The 21,255-nt window shown below is 43.5% G+C and overlaps 1 protein-coding gene across 1 annotated transcript; it reads left to right on the top strand.

The window, feature by feature from the left end:
• The first annotated feature begins 1,735 nt into the window (after positions 1 to 1,735).
• Positions 1,736 to 5,724, top strand: LOC121534049 (keratin, type I cytoskeletal 13). Its single transcript, XM_041840479.1, has 8 exons — positions 1,736 to 2,296; positions 2,803 to 2,885; positions 3,046 to 3,202; positions 3,378 to 3,539; positions 3,752 to 3,877; positions 4,858 to 5,078; positions 5,245 to 5,258; positions 5,362 to 5,724. The coding sequence occupies exons 1-8, from the start codon at positions 1,829 to 1,831 to the stop codon at positions 5,409 to 5,411; spliced, it is 1,281 nt and encodes a 426-aa protein (XP_041696413.1). The 5' UTR covers positions 1,736 to 1,828; the 3' UTR covers positions 5,412 to 5,724.
• Positions 5,725 to 21,255: the final 15,531 nt, after the last annotated feature.

Below are 21,255 nucleotides of genomic sequence, written 5' to 3'. Positions count from 1 at the left end.
GTGTGAGTCAGTGACTGCATCATTTTGCTGCTCCAGACGATTCACCTGCCCGGTATCTGCCCGGTATGCCCACTTCTCACCACCTGTGCCAAGGCCAGGTTCTGGCACCGGCCGGGTTGGGCAAGAGTAGAAAACTTCCATGAACCAGAGAAACTTCTAGAACCAGGGTTGATTCTATATTCTGTATTTGTTTTTAATCCAGTGAATACAGAAGATTTACTGCAATTCAATTAATGAATGAATAAAAATTACATTGGAGATGTTTCAATTTCTACTATAGAGTAAAACTAATCTTACACTTCACAGCTTGCACAGTCTGCACAATGTCTAAAGTCTGCCACTCTGTAATGGGTATACTGCTGTATGGTTTGTTGGATTATTCTGCAGCAAAGTTTTGCATGCAATTCTTCTTCGTTTGCATTCAGGGAGTGGTTTTCCCTCGAATTTACTAAAATCTCTCACATGTATGAAGAAAAAGTGAATGCATCCCCCTCCAACTCAGGCACAACCCTATTAGAGATTGTATGAGGTATGAGGACCCATTCCCTTCCTTGCTCTCCCTGTTTCTCTGACGCTGATACCAGATGTGGGGTGGGAGCTGGCCAGTGTCCAAGACTGATCTCACACACAGTCACAACCCCCCCGAGGCTCTCTCTCCCTCATCGTCCTTCATCATACACTCTACCTCCCCCTGGCCAAAAACAACATACTTCATCCGTACTGGGAGTCTCAGTTCACTAACACAGAAGACACACACACACACTAGCACACTACACACTAACACACAGAGACACAGGACACGGCCCATGGGGCTGAAGGGGATGTTTGAAGTAGATGGAGAACAATGGGCCGCGTACATGGGCCCCTAAAAGGACCAGGCTGAGAGTATGTAAAACAATAGAGGTCTGGGGGTCTTCATACAGTCATGTTTTCTACCATATAGATGATGTTTCAATCAATAAAGTGCTCAATAGTAATTGACTGCATGCCAACACTTTCTGGGTAGATGAATTGCTTTGAATTTTTGATATACAGTATGTTCACGTGTTTGAGATGCATTTCATCACTCACTGACGAATAAGCAAAATGGTCATTGATTTGCTGTCTTCAGCTCAATATGCTGAAGTATCTTAGCAGTCTGTGTACCAATGTAGGTAACTTGGAATAACCATTTAATGGTTTCAATACATTTCATTTCTTTAATGAAAGACACCCACAGTTTTAATGATAGATACAGTGTGCTTAGCACTTATCCTGTAATAAGATGTTTACTTTAGGTGTGGCAGGTAACACTTTACTTTAGCTTGGAAAAAAGGGATACTTCAATGTTTCAACAATGTATACCTAACGACTGGCAAATAACAGAGAGTGATATAGTTTGATAGACTGGCATAAAGTCCTAGTAATTAAGGCACACAGGCACACACATACACACACACACTCACCCCCCACACACACACACACACACACACACACACACACACTCACCCCCCCCACACACACACACACACCACACACACACACACAGGCATTCCATTACAGTTTCCTCACAGGGTGGAAACTGAACACTGGTCCTTAAAGGCAAACAGACTGTGGCGGTGCCAAGGCTATTGGAGAGTGTTGTAAAGTCACCCTCTCCTCCCCCTGTCCGTTCCCTGTTCTCTCCTCCTCTCCTCTCCCACCTCCACAAGGCCCGCCCCAGGGCTAAGACTATATCAGGAGCCAGCCTCCCTCTGTCCAACTCCACACTCCTGGAGGCTCCAGCTCTACAACGGTCCTCTCTCCTCTCTCCTCCACTCCACTGACCTACAGCAGCCAGTAAGTCAGCATGTCTTACTACTCGTACAAGAGCTCCAGCGGTGGCGGCCCCATGAACTTCTCCGGGGGCTCCAACATCCTCTCAAGCCGGGTCGGCTACGTGTCCAGTGCCCCCAAGGCCTTCAGCGTGTACGGAGGTGGTTCCGGCGGTGGCACCCGCATCTCCTCTTCCTCCGTACGCTCAGTCTCCTCTGGGTACGGCGGTGGGGCCGGCTTCGGTGGCGGCTATGGATCCGGCGGTGGTGGCGGCTTCAACCTGTCCAGCGCCCTGGATGGCGGCGCCATCCACCTGAACGAGAAGGCCACCATGCAGAACCTGAACGACCGCCTGTCCACTTACCTGGATAAGGTGCGCTCGCTGGAGGAGGCCAACTCCAAGTTGGAGATTCAGATCAGGGAGTATTATGAGAAGAAGGGGCCTGCCGCCGAGAGGGACTACAGCAAATACTGGGCCATCATCAACGACCTGAAGGACAAGGTAGTGTGCTGACCTCGTCTGCTATTGGCTGATCAAATCCATCATTTCGTATCTTGCAGTGTTAAGTAGGCAGTGCTGACAGGCTACTAGGGAAAGGAAAATCAGCTTACTGTATGTAGGAATGAGTAACACAACATTCATAAAGTATACTTCAGGATTGACTTATAGTTTTTAATCAGAGTACAGAGGGTTAGAAAAACAATGAGCTGTCACTGACATTTATAGATTATTAGATTTTTAAAAAAAGATGGCTATTTAAGACCTATGAAGCAAAGGAGTTCAATCTGAAGGAGGAAGGTGACAAGGTCATTCCAGGAGCTGCTACAAATGGCTGATTTCTTTTTCTGGTAGATTCATATTTAGGTTTTTAGGAAGTGTTAACTCCTTGTGTATTCAACAAGCTTTGCGACAGATGCAATAGCGTATCAAAATACTATCAGCTTCCAAATTGACTAACTGTGATTCTACCATGGTGAACAATGAAAGTCTTTCATGTTTTCTTTTAGATCAACGGTGCCACATGCAACAACGCCAACATCCTGCTGCAGATTGACAACTCTAAACTGGCTGCTGATGACTTCCAGACCAAGTAAGGGCACTTCCTCAATCAGCTCCATAGTATCAGCTATTACAAAACTAGGTTATAAGAGGCAAACAAGCAAATAATCACTCAAAAGGTACATGTCTTATTTACAAGTTTGGATTCAAATGTCTCATGATAACTTCCTCCCTTTCTCCCAACCAATCAGGTTCGAGCATGAGCTGATGATGCGCCAGTCGGTGGAGGCTGACATCGCGAACCTGCGTCGCCTGCTGGACCAGACCACTCTGACCAAGGCCGACCTGGAGATGCAGATCGAGGGTCTGCAGGATGAGCTGGCCTACCTCAAGAAGAACCACGTAGAGGTGCGGGGGCAATTCCCTTTTTTCCCTTTTTTCCATTGCAGTGATGAGATGTTATTCAATATAAACACACCCCAGTGACAATAGAGAGGAGAAAGTTAGTGGCAGGGGATTGTTTTGAAACATTGGATAGAAAGTAAGAGGGATGAGAGTGACTCCATTTCCCATGATTCCACAGGAGCTGGCAGCCATGCGTGCTCAACTCACCGGCACAGTGAACGTGGAGGTGGACGCGGCGCCCCAGCAGGACATGTCCAGGATGATGGAGGAGATCCGCACCCAGTACGAGGGCATCATCGACAAACACCGCCGCGACCAGGAGGCATGGTTCAACGACAAGGTAACCGTCGCCATGGCACACCTCACCAAAATTCCCCATCTGTCTCCCACGCTAATTTTTTGTAATTACATCTTCAAAACCAAAATATGTAATTAACTGTAATTAACAATATGTAATTAACTGTAATGTATTTGAAGATGGTGGTGTAAGTTCATCAGGAATGTTAGCTACAGTGGGATTAAAATGGCGGCCCTGGTTTGTTTGTATTTCAGTCAGCCAACCTGTCCAAGGAGGTGGCCACCAGCACAGAGATCATCCAGACGACCAAGACAGAGATCAACGACCTGAGACGCACCATGCAGGGCCTGGAGATCGAGCTGCAGTCACAGCTCAGCATGGTGAGCCAGCATCACTAACATCTGACAACGGACCACAGTTTAGGGGCCATAATTTACACAACTTTATGCCACTTTTGGCAACAATCAACATTTGACTCTCTTTCACCATTCTCATTATCAATCCTCTGGAGTCTAGTTTCTCTCTTTCAACAGAGGGAAAGAGCGAGATAGGAGGGCATGGTTGAAAGGGCTTGACGAGATAGGAGGGAGGGAAGAAGGGGGAGGACTTGGAGAGAGATTGAGTAGGAGAGGGAAAATGGGAAAGCAATGGAAAAAGGCTAAAAGTGGGGGATTAGTAGACACGGGGGAGGTTAGGGTTATGCAGAGGTTTTCTGCTTTTTAAAGGCATCTGCACCCTCTCTGGAAGACAGCAAGAGTATGAGTGTTTCCAAAGGAATGCAGTGAAAGAGCTAGAGCCTAACTCCCATGGGAACTTAGCTGGGGCTTATCAAACTCAGAAAATATATCTAAATCCATCCCGCTGCAGTAACAAGGCTACATTCCATCTTGGTCTAAAGCACAGGAGGTTGGTGGCACCTTAATTGGGGAGGATGGGCTCGTGGTAATGGCTGGAGAATCAGTGGACTGGTATCAAACACATGGTTTCTATGTGTTTGAAGCCATTCCATTAGCTCCGTTCCAGCCATTATTTTGAGCCGTCCTCCCCAAAGCAGCCTCCACTAAAGGCCATTTAAAGAAAAGAAACATCTGCTGCAATTCCTTTTTTGGGAATACATAGAACTCAGTATCTCATTTCAAATAAGCACCCCAAGAAGTGACCTTGCTGTGCTTAGTGGCGCTGGCATATTTGTGTTAACTCTCAACATAGTCTTGGTATAGTGTATTAGCAGAAGTTTGTTGACATTTGCTTATCAAAGTTGATTAAGTGCAATAACTATGTCTGGTTTGAGGTTTATTTTCATTATTTCTATAATTGCATTTCCTGTTACTGACCCTGTATCACCTCTATCGCCACACAGAAAGGAGCTCTGGAGAACACACTGAGAGAGACAGAGGGCCGCTACAGCGCCATGCTCTCGGGCTACCAGAACCAGATCAACATGCTGGAACAGGAGCTAAACAGGGTGCGCCAGAGCATCGAGACGCAGGGCCACGATTACAAGATGCTGCTGGACATCAAGTCCCGTCTGGAGCAGGAGATCGCCACCTACAGGGGCCTCCTGGAAGGGGAGGAGTCCAGGTAAACACTGCAAATCTATGGGAAATGGCCATAAACGTCCATACATTTAACATGGCCCAAATAATCATAGTAGTCATAGTTATTATTGTTAGTCATTCAGACAGATACAAAATGGCTACCACTCCAACTAATTTTTTCCATTTATTTTCACCATCCGCCTTTTCAGACCTGTTGGCTCAGGTAAATATCATCTATTTTATATAATGACTTTATAATGAAAATATATGATGGTTGTAATAGTAGGTAATCAGCATGTTGTAACGTTCTCATTTTCTTTCTGCAGGGGGATCGAAAACCACATTCACAACCACCACAGTGCGCTCTTCCAGCTAGATGTCCATCTCTGCTGGCAGTGCATAATATTATCAGAAACACACCCACACCACACAAACACCACACACTGTTACAACTAAAGAGGAGAGCTGTCAAATAAAATACCTGAGGAGTACCATTAACACTGCAATGCCTCTCATCCTGATAGGTCAATAATATACCTGTTTTTAAGATATCTGCCAATCATAGGAAGCCTTACTAGAGTTCCAGGAAGTGGAATTAGGATGAGAAAGTAGGAATAATGAACAAGATTTGCTATCAGAGTGTGTTTGACCATCCTGTTTCTGAAAATAAATGTTCTGGTGAATATGAATCGCTATTGTGTGGCTGAAATTATTTCAATAAGGTAGACAGCTTTTGGAAAAGTTGACTATCATACTATTATAAGCCTGTATTGTTTTTCCCCCATCTGTTGCCTGTATTTATTAAAAAGCATGACAACCACATAATACTCTCGGGGCTCTGTGTTAGATATAACAGCGGGGTTGTCAGGAGGTTGTCAGGATGTTGTGGACAATGGCTGAAAACTCAGCTGTGGAAAACATAACATGTGAGAGACATTGAAGGTTACTGAAAGTCTTGTGTGCCTTGCAGCTTGTGCACTCAAACACCACTGAATGGAGAAAAGATCAGGGAGCAGGATCCGTGACCACAGAACGGAGTATATGACCCTGGGTGTGGTAAAATTACTCCTCAAGAGGGAGTCGGGACACACCCAACTGGACGACTAATCTATGCCCTCAGACATTCTTTAGCATTTCGACACAGTGCCACAACATGCAGAGTTTCCTACTCACCAAGTGGCAGTGTTGCCTAGAGACAAGTGGAAAAACATTGACTGAGGAGGTAAATACTGACCGGCTGAACAAAGAAAGTCTTTGTTGACAGGGTTGGTATCTGTGTTGTACTTTGCTCTCTGTGGAGCGATGATTGAGTACAGTGGAACTAGTCAGAAGTGTCGGGCACGGGGGGGGGCAACAAGGGGTGTGTTCTTGTCTGTGTCTGTTTCTGTGTGAACACACTATTCTATGTTTATGTTTGACAGGTAGGTAGGTGTTTCTGTCTATGCTATGCCTAAATGAGAATAGTGGACGTACTCTAGTGGAATACTGAGATGACTAATGTTGATATTGGAGCAGAATCAATAGGACATTTAGAAACTGCAGTTCCTGCAAATGAAACAAGGGGACCATGTTTGCAAATACGCAATCACTCACTTTCTCACAGACACACAAATACACACATCCTTGCACACAAACACACCACATATGTGCACACACACACACAATACATGAATAAAAAATGCATAGTCAGGCCGGTTTCTAAATAACATCCTTTTAAATGGCTGTTCTTATTATTGCTATTGTTGTTATATTGGTGAATCTGCTGTCGTCGTCGTCCCCGACACACACACACACACACACATACACACACACACACACACACACACACACACACACACACACTGTTCTTGCTTGTAGAATAGGGGTGAGTTCATAGAAGGGATGGATAACCACCTAACTTACATTGTGGTCAAAATAAATGTTGAATTGCTCTCATCATATGTCATATTTTCCTGTTGTATACAGATTGTTAAAACACTATAATTGCTGCCTTGTTTACAAAGCCCAAGGCTTGGGTTTGTGGGGAATTTACATTAGCTTTAGGTGTTATTGTTTATAGCTGTAAAACTGCAACCACAATTTGTTTGTTTTGATCACCTGGCAGATCGCCTGGAACTGATGTGGTTGGTCTTTTCTATTGACATTTCAAATGTTAATCAGATCCGGACCATTTCCTTGTCAATCAACACAATACAATACATTTTATTGGCTTGGACTGTAATAACATCTAATTTAATTTAATTCGACTGAATAATTACCAGCTTGTCTTATATCACATCCCACTGGACACAGACGTCAGTTCAACGTATAGTTTTGATTTACATTTGGTTGAGTTGTCAACTAACGTGAATTAAACTTGAAATCAACCAAAAATGTCACAGTGTGATTGGATTTAGGTTTAGAAAATACTAACTTCCCTTAAGTTGATGACCTTTTGCAAATCCAATCAGTTTTCCATATTGATTCAACATCATCACATTTAGTTTGCTGTTTGAAATGACGTGGAAACAACGTTGTTTCAACCAGTTTTTGCCCAGTGGAATCTCTGTTCATGATACTTTGATCATACATATTAGAGTAATCATGAAACACACTTGTTTGAAATATCCCTAGAATAAATTGTGCTTTCTTGTTACAGTACTGAGACAAAGTTCAGCTTAGTATCTAAAGTAAGTTGAACACATTCTCCTCTTTGTCCAAAAAAGTCTGTAGAAAAGTATATAGCTTGGGACTTTGGAGGAACTGTGTGGGGTGAGAGAAGGAACATCCCTCATAGGTGACGAGTTCTACTGATAGCCTCCATGTTAGCGCATTCTAAGTTTGACTGAATACACAAGGAGAGGAGAAAACCCTTGACCTCTGCCCAGAGTCTCAGACAGAGCATGGCATGATTGGTATCAATAACTATCTGTGAAAGTTAAAACAACGACTGAACTGCAGGTCTCAGTGGGAACGGGGAACCTCCAAGGGCAATGCGAGACAGTCATAGCCAAGCACTAGCTGGATGTGAATTTTCAACGCAGCTTTGACTTGGGTCTGCACACAGTGCCATGGGATCAAACACTATCATAAATCTGTCAGTGCTAGCATTCCTGTTGTGTCGTTAAGATAGACAGCCACTGACATCACACCAAGTCTCTCTCTTCGCTTATCATAGCGTGATTCATCATACGACCATAAAAAATGTGCCGCAATAACTGTCATGAAGAGGGAGCAGTTTGTTTCACAATTATTATGAAGGGATGTTGTTGCAATGGAGAGGGTGGACAACACATCAGGATTGGTGGCTGGTAATGGGCCAGTCAGTTGATCTAGGCAACAGGCAGGTCAGACTGGTTCTTAGTGTCAACCACACCCTGTTCTTATCAGCTATGGGCTACAGACAGTAGCTACTATACTTTACATTTTAGTCATTTAGCAGACACTCTTATCCATAGCGACTTACAGTTAGTGAGTGCATACATTTCATACTTTTTCATACTTTTTTCATACTACACTGCTGTGAGAGATATGTGGGGTCAAGAAAGACATAACAATCACATCTTACCGTCATTTTGCTAGCCGGCGTGATTATACACAGCTGCTGTACGAGATAGTGGAAGGAAGACACATTATGACATCCTTAATAAAATAAGATAATGTATCTCTTTTGGTGGCGAGATAATCAGAAAGCAAAGCTATCCAGGATATTTATTCATCATTCTGTTTTTGCATTAACATGTAATGTTCCCCTAAGCAAGGAACTTCACCCCCTAAACTGCTCATTGGGCGCTGCAATGCAGATGCCCTCTGCTCCAGGCTCTCCTGTTTGTGTGTGTGTGTGTGTGTGTGTGTGTGTGTGTGTGTGTGTGTGTGTGTGTGTGTGTGTGTGTGTGTGTGTGTGTGTGTGTGTGTGTGTGTGTGTGTGTGTGTGTGTGTGTGTGTGTGAGATAAGTATACTGTAGTCTTGATTTGTTCTTCATTAATATGTCTGTTATAGTTAGTGGAATGTCATTTGACTTCATATGCACTTAAACAGGCATTCCCCACAGGGAATAGCACTGTGTACACAATGCAACATACTTGTAACAAAAATAAACATTGTTATTTGGTTGGATCAACCAAATGTGGTACAAATAAACATAGGCCTATATAGCTAGTTACCTAACAGTGATGTAGCGACAGTATTGAATAACACTGCTAACTGGCAGAAAGGAGTGTGAGCTGTGAGGCACATTTTCCCACCAAGTTGGCACTGCAAGTGAAAGTATGACTCAATTTTTCCAAACTTTGAATGCTTTTGTAAAAGTCCAGTGCACTTACCGACCGGTGAGACTTTGACAAACGAGCTACTTTTCTATAGTTTGCTTTCATTCTGGCATGTTTACAATATCATAAATCACTGGTGTTGGTCTTACTGACTAACAGCTTCACTGACTCAGATAATGATTTTAGTGTACCATGGTGGTACCATACTGACATCCAGTGTTTGATTCTCTCCATTACTATGGGTGTGAGGCATTGAGAGCGAAAGAGACCACACACACTATATTTGTGGCAAGTGCACCCTCTATCCATCTCTATGCCTCTAACACGACGTGTATTGAGTTCAAGGTGGTTTACCAAAGTCGATGGTGCCCTCTAGTGGAAGAATGCTGTCATTGTGCTTGTATAGGCTGCATTATGATTCTATGATTCTATGATCCTATCCTATGATCCTAGGTCTAGCCAAAACATTTAGACTAGAAGAAATGCTCTCCTAGTTGAAACGACCATATGCCAATATATTTGCACCTCTGTGAACTTTGTACTTCAATCCAGGGATGGAAGGTATCGCTGTACTTCTATCCAACAAAATTTATGGCAAATCCAGAGGATAGAAATACTACTACTTTTTTTAATTAAAACTGTCTATTTCGTTCTCATGCTTGGTAGCTAAAGGGTCATTCTTGAATTGTGGTGGCATTTGGGCATGGCATTTTAAATAAAGTTCCCATTCCACCATGCTGAATTCTCTGAATCTGCAGAGAAAAAAACATACTGTATCTCACTATTTCTCCCTCACTGTCTTTTACAAACATCTAAACACAACTTAGCTCAAATATTAATGAATACAATTGTAGACTGAACGAATTACTGAATTCTGTAGATTGTTGTGGAAAGGCTGCTGTCTAACTTTACGCCATACTTATTACTAAGGGAGGTCCATAGCAAAAGCATTGATGGGAGTCTGATCACTACCAGCAAATAGGGATTCAAAATGGTGGCAGCTTTCCTTACCTCACCAGCCTATCAAACATATAGAAGAATAGCAAGAACAACTTATAACCAATACTGACCGTCAGGTGGGACTTCCATTGGTGCCATCAGAGCATACACGTCTGTCACGAACAGCTGTGTTCCGGGTTTGCGACTCTGGCTGGGGGCCTCGGTTATGTTCCCATCCGGGTTAATCTGGGGGTTAGGGTCAACCCACAGACCTGCTGTAAGTAGGGGGAAAAGTTAGAAGGAGAACAGCAGACAGAGCAATGATTGGCTGAAGCAGTATGAGAAGTTAAGTCTCATGTAGCCACCCTTGGGAAGACTGCCAGAGTCCCCCAGATAGCCTGTGTTCCACATTGTTGGAGGGGGGTACATCCCCATTGGTGAGGGAGGTGGTTGAGGCTTGCTCTGTATCTATCAATACAATTTGAAAACAATTAGTAAAAGCAATTTAATAACACACTCACAGTTCATACAATTGCTTTGCTCTGATTTAAAATGTCAAGATATGAAGAGCAGGTTTCTTAAAGATTTTGGGGAATCCTCCGGCAGGTGTGTCTCCTTCTTACAGCCAAAGCCAAGCAAGCCAAGCCAGCCAGCCCTCTCCGCTGGTCTTGGGCCTCACAATGAGAGGCTCTGCAGCAGGTCCGCTCTGGACCACGGGTCGTTGAGCAGGGCAGTTGGGGACAGCAGAACATTCAGTCACAGGACTGTTCTTCCATTCCTGGCCCAGGACATCCACGTATCTGCTCCGTGGCTCTGTGACAAGTAGGACATATGGACACAACTTCAATACTCTGTAGGCAGTACAGGGCACCAGTATGAATAAAGGCAGGTTGGCATTTATTGGGATGACTCATGTACTGAAGGCAGCTCTTCAGGTTGGTCACTAGCTGGCACAGCCACAAAGTCATAAAATCACATTAAACCTACACCTAACTTTACCCCCATTCGTTAACCACACTGCTAACCTTATGCCTAACTCTAACCTTAAATCAAGACCAAAATGCACATTTTTGTTTCCATTAATTTTTTACGATACAACTAATTTTAACATTGCGGCTGGCCCATCTAGCTGAAACCATTCAGCGCTGCCTCCAAGACAAGATTCATCCCAATAAACGGCAACCTGACAATTAAAGCCTCAGTCTCCATAAATGACACTATTCCTGTTAGTTACTCGCATGCTTACTCAAAGTCATACATGCCTGGCCTCTAGGTTCACTGCTGTTAAAAAAATACTCTTTACTCACCTCTTCCATGTGCGCAGGTTGTTGGAACAGGTTGAGGACCACAGGGATCCCCTGTCCATCCTGGCCTCATGAAGGGTGGTGGTGGAGGAGGGTAGGTCTGTAATAAACATCAACCAAACAACCAAAATATGACACTGCTAATCAATAACATGACACAGCATATCAATGATATGACACCTCACTGTTTCAATAAGAGTGAGGTGAGTGACTTGAAGAATATACATCTTGAAGTATAAGCTACATATTGCCTGCTTCATGGGAAATAAATATGTTGTATTGTACACCGATGGATAGAGCACTGGGTGAGATCTGTCATTTTGTGTGCATTTACCTTTGGGCGCCTCCTTACTGAGTACATTGGCACTGATGGTGCCACTACTGGAGCCTCCGTAGAGAGCTTGGTTTCTGCCTGGGCCCTCGCTGCTGGGAGGCACACCAAGCCACCGATCTCCTGATGACTCAGCTGCTCCCTCTCTTTCAGGGAGACCTCTACCCTGGTTGGCTCCAGGCCCAACTCCAGGTCCACTATCACCTCATTGCATTGAGGGATCTCAGCCACAACTGGGTGGACCGCCTGATGTTGATTTTCCCTCAGTAAAGCTTCTTGGCGCAGATGTGTTGGAGGACCACACTATAATAAACATTAAAAAAGCATCCAAAATATGACTCTGAGTATCAATAATATGAAACTGATATTGGGCCTTGGTCATTTTCTGGATACAATCATCCATTGTCCTTTATGAAACAATTCAGTCAAACTGTTTGTTAGAGGTTCAGAAAATTATACATTTTCTGAAAGCCTAGTATACAGTATCTATGCACACCAAAGAAACCAATATAAACCATTAAACCTCTACATGAGGTAATGTTTTCAGGTTTTATAATTCAACTCATGTTCAGGGGGTTAGACAGTAGATAGCTAGGTATTTGAGTGCTCACAGGAGGGGCATCCATGATGGGCAGTGTCTTTTGTAAGGCCTTATTGCCTTAGCATACAATATATTGGTCCACAATAGACATTCATCTGTCTTTGGTCGTAGGGCTGGATAATGAGACAGTACTGGTTGCTATAGTTCATAAAGGCCATGTCATAGTTAATGTCATAGTTCATGTCATAATGATGTATCATCAGGGCTGCCGGAAAACGTGTGTCGAGGCAGCATTTGCCACAGCACTTTTCAATCAGGTGTGGCGCCACACCACTTTTCATTTACTTTAATAAAAATATATTGGCGCAAAGCGTTAAAAAGAGGGGAAAGGTGCTTTTGTTTTATACCGATTTGCCTCATGATTTGTCAACTCGTGTACAATTTCTCTGTCCTTCACGCTGGAGTGCTGCTGCAGGCTCTTTGGGGTGTCGTGCGGGATGGGCACATCGCACAAAGCTCAACGCGTGCTCTCTACTTACCTCTGCTCTTTTTTTTAACAAGCTGATAGCACATCACTCACGACAGACACAAGCAAAAACTCTTACGTAAATGTAGCAGCCTATACACCTTAACATTAGCGATCTGACATGTTGTAGTGTATGGAAACGAGACTATGTTTCAGTCTGATCCACTGTAGGCTACTAACAACTGCATCTTAGTCTAGCCTACTAAGCGCCCTGTCCCTCTGGCCAGGGTAACTTTTTGTATTTAGCCTATAGTCAGAAATGTGAATGGGATCAAATTTGGTTTATATTCAAACTTGGGCTGACTAGGTTACCTATACTTTTTCAATCCAGAATGATTAGCTGGAATTAATAAATAAACACAATAGCACATATAGACTGTGAGTTAATTTTTAATTAGGCCTACAGTTGCATAGGGCAGGACTACAGGATGCAAACCTGCATAAAGAAAGCTCTGCCCTGTGAGTTTTTTTGTCCAATTCTGTTGCTTTCTCTGTGTACACGAAACCTCCCTTCTTTAAAACATAATTCATATGAACAAGTACAAGGTTGCTGCAGTTTTACAGGGTTTTCCTCCTCCTCAAGGCCAGGAGTTTTTTTTGTTAACCATGTGACCTGATTAGAAAAACTCTGGTCCCATGGTAGCCCATATTAAATATGTTTACAACAGATTAATCACGTTATACCGTATAAGGTCTGGAGTTTTACCTGGTTAGGTTACCATATCAGGAAAAACTACAGGCCCCAGAATATTTCAATTTTTTAAATACATTTGCTAAAATTTCTAAAAACCTGTTTTTGCTTTGTCATTATGGGGTATTGTGTGTAGATTGCTGTGGGGGGAACAATTTTAGAATAAGGCTGTAAGGTAACAAAATGTGGAAAAAGTGAAGGGTCTGAATACTTTCCTAATGCACTGCATAGCCTATTAGCTATACAATTATAATGTTATACCCCTGAAAGGGGGGAAATATGAGAAATGATTCACACTGACACTTAGCATCAGCAACAGTTCAGTCAGTTGTAATGATGAATTGCATAAAATCAGCAACTCTTTATATAGATATCTCTTTTTTCAAATTACATAGCGTTCACATTTGTATTCCTAGGCATTACTAATCAAGCTCCGCACAAACAGACATCAATGGAGCACACAGATGACCGTATTATCACATTCACATGAATTATTAAAATATTACTTACGATTTCTGTATTAATATAATAAAACTATAAAGTCCGGTGGGCGATCGAGATATGATGAACAGCCACCGATATAAACAAAAACATATTACTTTTTAGAACTGTATTGTTTACATTCTGATTGCAATTTAATGGAGGCCGAAAGGAAAGATACGCCATGTGGAGATGTTCATATTGAAACATATTTTATTTTTTAAAGTTCCTAACTTGTTTGATAGGATTAGTACAGATGTTCTCAGGGGACCCCACATGGGGACCCGACCACAAGTTTGGGAACCACTGTACTAACCTCTCTCTGCTTGCTTCCTCTCTCTCTCTGTGTCCTCTGCTTCTTCCTGCATGCATTGCAGCCTGCCTCAGCCTCACCACTGAGCGCCAAATCACTGTCTGTCTCAGTAGCCTATTCTCTGTAAAGCAAAGCTATTATGAGAACTTAGCAGCCTATGTTTTGCTCCTGCTAAGGTAGGCTCCGTTTAAAGTTAGCTTATTACTTCATCCTTCTAACTGGCTAAGTAATAAGAGCCCTTCAACATTACTGCAATAGATGTAAAAAAATAAAAAATAAAAAATAAATTTAAAAAAGGCCATGTCTGTGCACGTGACTTTCCCCATAGTCCCGTTAGGATGATTTCTCCTCTTCTCAGCTGGCACAGCCTCCTGGTTTCCACCAATCAGAGTGCCCGAATGCACAATTGGACTCAGACCCCTCCCACTCCAGATCAGATGTTTCATGAGCTGAAATAAAAGGTCCCAGAAATGTTCCATATGCACAAAAAGCTTATTTCTCTCAAATGTTGTGCACAAATGTGTTTACATCCCTGTTAGTGAGCATATCTCCTTTGCCAAGATAATTAATCCACCTGACAGGTGTGGCATATCAAGAAGCTGATTAAACAGCATGATCATTACACAGGTGCACATTGTGCTGGGGACAATAAAAGGCCACTCTAAAATGTGCAGTTTTGTCACACAACACAATGCCACAGATGTCTCAAGTTTTGCAGGAATGTCCACCAGAGCTGTTGCCAGTGAATTGAATGTTAATTTATCTACCATAAGCCGAAGAATTTTGCAGTATGTCCAACCAGCCTCACAACCGCAGACCACATGTAACCACACCAGCCCAGGACCTCCCCATCCGGCTTCTTCACCTGCAGGATTGTCTGAGGGGTGGTGCTGAGGAGTATTTCTGTCTGTAATAAAGCCCTTTTGTGTGGAAAAACTCATTCTGATTGGCTGTGCCTGGCTCCCCAGTGCCTTCCCTATGTCCTCCCAGGCCCGCCCATCACTGTGCCCCTGCCCAGTCATGTCACATCCATAAATTAGGGCCCAATTAATTTATTTCAATTGACTGTTTTCCTTCTATGAACTGTAACTCTGTAAAATCTTTTAAATTGGTTGCATCACCGCCTGGTATGGCAACTGCTTGGCCTCCGACCGCAAGGCACTACAGATGGTAGTGTGTACGGCCCAGTACATCACTGGGGCCAAGCTTCCTGCCATCCAGGACCTCTATACCAGGCGGTGTCAGAGGAAGGCCCTCAAAATTGTCAAAGACTCCAGCCACCCTAGTCATAGACTGTTCTCTCTGCTACCGCACGGCAAGCGGTACCGGAGTGCCAAGTCTAGGTCCAAAAGACTTCTCAACAGCTTCTACCCCCAAGCCATAATACTCCTGAACAGCTAATCATGGCTACCCGGACTATTTGCATAAATCTCGCCTGTCTAAGTAATTAGTTCTCTCTCCCGCCAGCGAGATGTTTATACATAAACTGCTGTAAATGTGCATGCTGTTATGTGAATATCCCTGTATAGATGCTATGCCATTCTTTCCTGTGTAGATATTCCTATTGCATAGCTTACAACATTGTATATTTGCCACAAGTCCATCCTATGTAAACTGATGAAGATAATAGAAGTTCTGGACTAAGAAGCACCCATACTGTTTTTGCCAGACAGTCTGTTGTGCAGGACTGCCCAACCCTGTTCCTGGAGTGCTACCGTCCTGTAGATTTTTGCTCCAACCCTAATCTAGCACACCTGATTCTAATAATTAGCAGGTTGATAAGATGAATCAGGTTAGTAACACCTGGGGTTGGAGCGAAAACCTACAGGAGGGTAGCTCTCCAGGAACAGGGTTGGGCAACCCTGCTGTAGAGTGTCGGAACCAATTATATCAGCATTAAGTACTAGCAGGTGAGGGCATTCACAACCGACCGCTCAGACGAGCTCCAGCTAGCCGTTTTTACAATAGCAGTCTCTGCTGGCAGCTAACCACCTGACTGACCTACACTACATGTGGATACCTGCTTGTCGAACATCTCATTCCAAAATCATGGGCATTAATATGGAGTTGGTCCCCCCTTTGCTGCTATAACAGCCTCCACTCTTCTGGGAAGGCTTTCCACTAGATATTGGAACATTGCTGCAGGGACTTGCTTCCATTCAGCCATAAGAGTATTAGTGAGGTCGGTCACCGATGTTGGGCGATTAGGTCTGGCTCGCAGTCAGCGTTCCAATTCATCCCAAAGGTGTTCGATGGGGTTGAAGTCATGGCTCTGTGCAGGCCAGTCAAGTTCTTCCACACCGATCTAGCCTGAACCATGAAAAACAGCCCCAGACCATTATTCATCCTCCACCAAACTATGGTTGGCACTATGCATTCTCCTGGCATCCCACAAACCCAGATTTGTCCGTCAGACTGCCAGATGGTGAAGCGTGATTCATCACTCCAGAGAATGCCATTCCACTGCTCCAGAGTCCAATGGCGGCTAGATTTTCAAATCAAAACAAATAAATTGTATTTGTCCTCCGAAGCTGCCTCCACTCCTTGTTCGGGCAGGCTTCGGTGTTCGTCATCACCGGACTTCTAGCCACTGCCGCTCCTCATCTCATCATTCCATTTGTTTTGTCTTGTTTATTACACACACCTGGTTCATATCCCCTCATCAGTACCTGTATAAGTGTTCCCTCTGCCCCCTTGTCTTTGTGTGTGATTGTTTATTGTGGAGGAGAGAGAAGCTCGGTGGAGCTCTGTGTATGTTGTATCGCCGGGAATATTCCCTGTGTGCCTTGTATTTTCCAGTGTGCCTGTTTTGCGCACTGGAGTGTTTTTACGCATTACTGCGTAACTCTGTAGTTCAGAATATATCCTGTTATTCTGTGATTTACCCTACTGCGCCTGACTCCTTCAAAATCACGGCATCACAGAATCCTCTTACAAATTGATTTATACTTCTCAACCATCAGTCTGGCTCCATCGGAGTGGGAGAAGGTGTCCTCCCTCGTCTCCTGGTGGCTGGTCCATCTGAGGCAGGGGACGAGGACCGCGCAGGACTTCGCCCTAGAGTTTCGTTCTCTAGCGGCTGGGTCCTGGTGGAACGAGCGGGCCCTTATCGACCACTTCCGGTGCCATCTACGAGAGGACATCCGAAGGGAGCCAACCTGCCGGGACACCACGTTGTCGTTCGATCAACTGGTGGACATGGCCATCCGGTTGGACAACTTGCTGGCTTCTAGAGGATGTCCTGGAAGGGGCCTGCCCGTTCACGAAATGATGGAGCTGCGTGGAGCGGTGATTCAGGAGAGCGGAGGACGACAGCACCAGTGTCACTCTTGTGGCACGGGAGGACATGTTGCTGCACGTTGTCGTCTGCGTTCTTTTGGGCCTGAAGGCAGCAGACAGTGCTGAAGTTGCTTCAAGAGGCAGTTTAGAACTCGGTAGTGAGTGTTGCAACCAAGGACAGACGTTTTTTACGCATTATGTGCTTCAGCACTCAGCAGTCCCGTTCTGTGAGCTTGTGTGGCCTACCACTTCGCGGCTGAGCCGTTGTTGCTCCTAGACGTTTCCACTTCACAATAACAACACTTGTCCGGGGCAGCTCTAGCAGGGCAGAAATTTGACAAACTTGACTTGATGGAAAGGTGGCATCATGATGGTTGTCTAAGGTTGTGGTTTTGTTAACCTCTATGTGGATAAAAATAGTCCTGCATATGAAAAACAAGGACAACCACATTTTGTTAAAAGGAAAAAACACTCATTTTAGTGCAGGTCCCACAAATGTTTGTTGTGATGATGACGGAGTTGTCTAAAGCCTTCTCAGATTGCCACCATTTGATATTGTACTTGGCACCATTGAAAATCAAAACCAAAACCAAGTTTAATTATAAAACAGTAGGAAGTGCTTGCTGCCATCTGGTGGAACACAGCTGAATGAGAGGATAAATTATTTGAGAGATCATGTTCAAAACAAATACACAATGAACAAATACGGTAGATACTAAAACTGATATTTTATTATGTATTTTGGGACATTTCAACCAAACATCATACATGATCATTTCTTTTGTCAACTTAAATATGGCCAATTTATCAATCACATCTCTAACTCACACTGTTTTCTCATCCAATATATATTTTTGTAGACGCTCTTATCCAGAGCAACTAGGGATCAGTGCCTTGCTCAAGGGCACATTAACATATTTTAACCTAGTTGTCTCAGAGATTCAAACCTGCAACCTTTCAGTTACTGGCCCAATGCACTTAACCACTAGACTACCTGCCACCCCATTCTTTGCTGTCTCCAATCTCACCCCTAAGTCAATAACAGGCCAGCTCAAGCGTGAAACTTTACATAGAGTACTGTATATAGCTCTGAGTTTGTCTTACTCAACTATCCTCACTCACACTGTTTATATTGGCCTTGTCCCACCCTGACCCAATAAGACATCACCATTACAATGCTTTTATTACGTCAGTTCCTTTCCACCCTTGGGAACAACTTGAAGCCTTTCAATTGAGTTATTCATCTCCCTGTTTCTTGACTCCAGTATCCTTGTTATCATCTGTAATTAAAGTGATTTGTTTGGGGAATTCAGACTGTGACCTCAAATCATATATTTTATTGGAGATGTCTGACTGCTTCAGTGTTGTCAGCTGAGATCAAACTTTATAGATTATCTCAACTTTATAGATGCCAAAGGTGCTACATGTACAGGGTAGTGATCCACACCCATTAGACTAACCCTCTCTTGACAATGTCCCAGGATTATGCTTCTTTAAAGGAATCACATTAAGAGTTTGCCACATATTTATTTGTCCGTGTTGATTTGTTAATGACATCATACTGAATAATACTATCATCCAATGTGTATTAGTGAAAGAGCATGTTAAATTGTTGGATGAAATTGTATGATATCAAATATATACTAAATGTTATGATGAAGATAACATTATAACATTACAGCACGTCTCAAACTCATTCCATGGAGGGCCGAGTATCTGCGGGTTTTCGCTCCTCCCTTGTACTTGATTGATGAATTAAGGTCACTAATTAGTAGGTCTTAATTGAAAGGAAAAAACATAAACCAGCAGACACTAGGCCCTCAATGGAATGAGTTTGATACCCTTGACCTACAGTCGTGGTCAAAAGTTTTGAGAATGATACAAATACAAATTTTCACAAAGTCTGCTGCCTCAGTTTTGATGATGGCAATTTGCATATACTCCAGAATGTCATGAAGAGTGATCAGATGTCCCTCTTTGCCATGAAAATGAACTTAATCCCAAAAAAACATTTCCACTGCATTTCAGCCCTGCCACAAAAGGACCAGCTGCCATCATGTCAGTGATTCTCTCGTTAACACAGGTGAGAGTGTTGACGAGGACAAGGCTGGAGATCACTCTGTCATGCTGATTGAGTTAGAATAACAGACTGGAAGCTTTAAAAGGAGGGTGGTGCTTGAAATCATTGTTCTTCCTCTGTTAACCATGGTTACCTGCAAGGAAACACGTGCCGTCATCATTGCTTTGCACAAAAAGGGCTTCACAGGCAAGGATATTGCTGCTAGTAAGATTGCACCTAAATCAACCATTTATCGGATCATCAAGAACTTCAAGGAGAGAGGTTCAATTGTTTTGAAGAAGGTGTCAGGGCGCCCAAGAAAGTCCAGCAAGCGCCAGGACCGTCTCCTAAAGTTGATTCAGCTGCGGGATCGGGGCACCACCAATGCAGAGCTTGCTCAGGAATGGCAGCAGGCAGGTGTGAGTGCATCTGCACGCACAGTGAGGTGAATAATTTTTGGAGGATGGCCTGGTGTCAAGAAGGGCAACAAAGAAGCCACTTCTCTCCAGGAAAAACATCAGGGATAGACTGATATTCTGCAAAAGGTACAGGGATTGGACTGCTGAGGACTGTGGTAAAGTCATTTTCTCTGATGAATCCCCTTTCCAATTGTTTGGGGCATCTGGAAAACACCTTGCCCGGAGAAGACAAGGTGAGCGCTACCATCAGTCCTGTGTCATGCCAACGGTAAAGCATCCTGAGACCATTCATGTGTGGGGTTGCTTCTCAGCCAAGGGAGTGGGCTCACTCACATTTTTGCCTAAGAACACAGCCATGAATAAAGAATGGTACCAACACATCCTCCAAGAGCAACTTCTCTCAACCATCCAAGATCAGTTTGGTGACGACCAATGCCTTTTCCAGCATGATGGAGCAGCTTGCCATAAGGCAAAAGTGATAACTAAGTGGCTCGGGGAACAAAACATCGACATTTTGGGTCCATGGCCAGGAAACTCCCCAGACCTTAATCCCATTGAGAACCTGTGGTCGATCCTCAAGAGGCAGGTGGACAAACAAAAACCCACAAATTCTAACAAACTCCAAGCATTGATTATGCAAGAATGGGCTGCCATCAGTCAGGATGTGGCCCAGAAGTTAATTGACAGAATGCCAGGGCGGATTGCAGAGGTCTTGAAAAAGAAGGATCAACACTGCAAATATTGACTCTTTGCATAAACTTAATGTAATTGTCAATAAAAGCCTTTGACACTTATGGAATGTTTGTAATTATACTTCAGTATACCATAGTAACATCTGACAAAAATATCTCATAACACTGAAGCAGCGAACTTTGTGAAGACCAATATTTGTGTCATTCTCAAAACTTTTGACCATGACTGTACAGTATAAAATAGACTGATATAAGATAATCTCTTTAAATGTTCCTTGATATTTGTTTATCATCCCCTTTTGAACAATGTTGTTTTCCAATGATAAGACAATGGACTGAGAGGAGAAATGATTTGTGAGATCATGCTCAAAACAAATACACAATGATCAAATACGGTA

This window comes from Coregonus clupeaformis, chromosome 38 (genome assembly GCF_020615455.1).
Source record: "Coregonus clupeaformis isolate EN_2021a chromosome 38, ASM2061545v1, whole genome shotgun sequence".
Taxonomy (NCBI): domain Eukaryota; kingdom Metazoa; phylum Chordata; class Actinopteri; order Salmoniformes; family Salmonidae; genus Coregonus; species Coregonus clupeaformis.
The sequence above is the reverse complement of the archived record's forward strand: the minus strand, read 5'-3'. Positions and strand labels throughout refer to the sequence as shown.

Excerpts from the sequence above, each read along its gene's own strand:
- LOC121534049 (XM_041840479.1), top strand. The coding sequence starts at position 1,829 with ATGTCTTACTACTCGTACAAGAGCTCCAGCGGTGGCGGCCCCATGAAC. Across the intron at positions 2,886-3,045 it reads GCTGATGACTTCCAGACCAA|GTTCGAGCATGAGCTGATGA; the intron begins GTAAGGGCACTT and ends CCAACCAATCAG. Across the intron at positions 3,878-4,857 it reads TGCAGTCACAGCTCAGCATG|AAAGGAGCTCTGGAGAACAC; the intron begins GTGAGCCAGCAT and ends ATCGCCACACAG.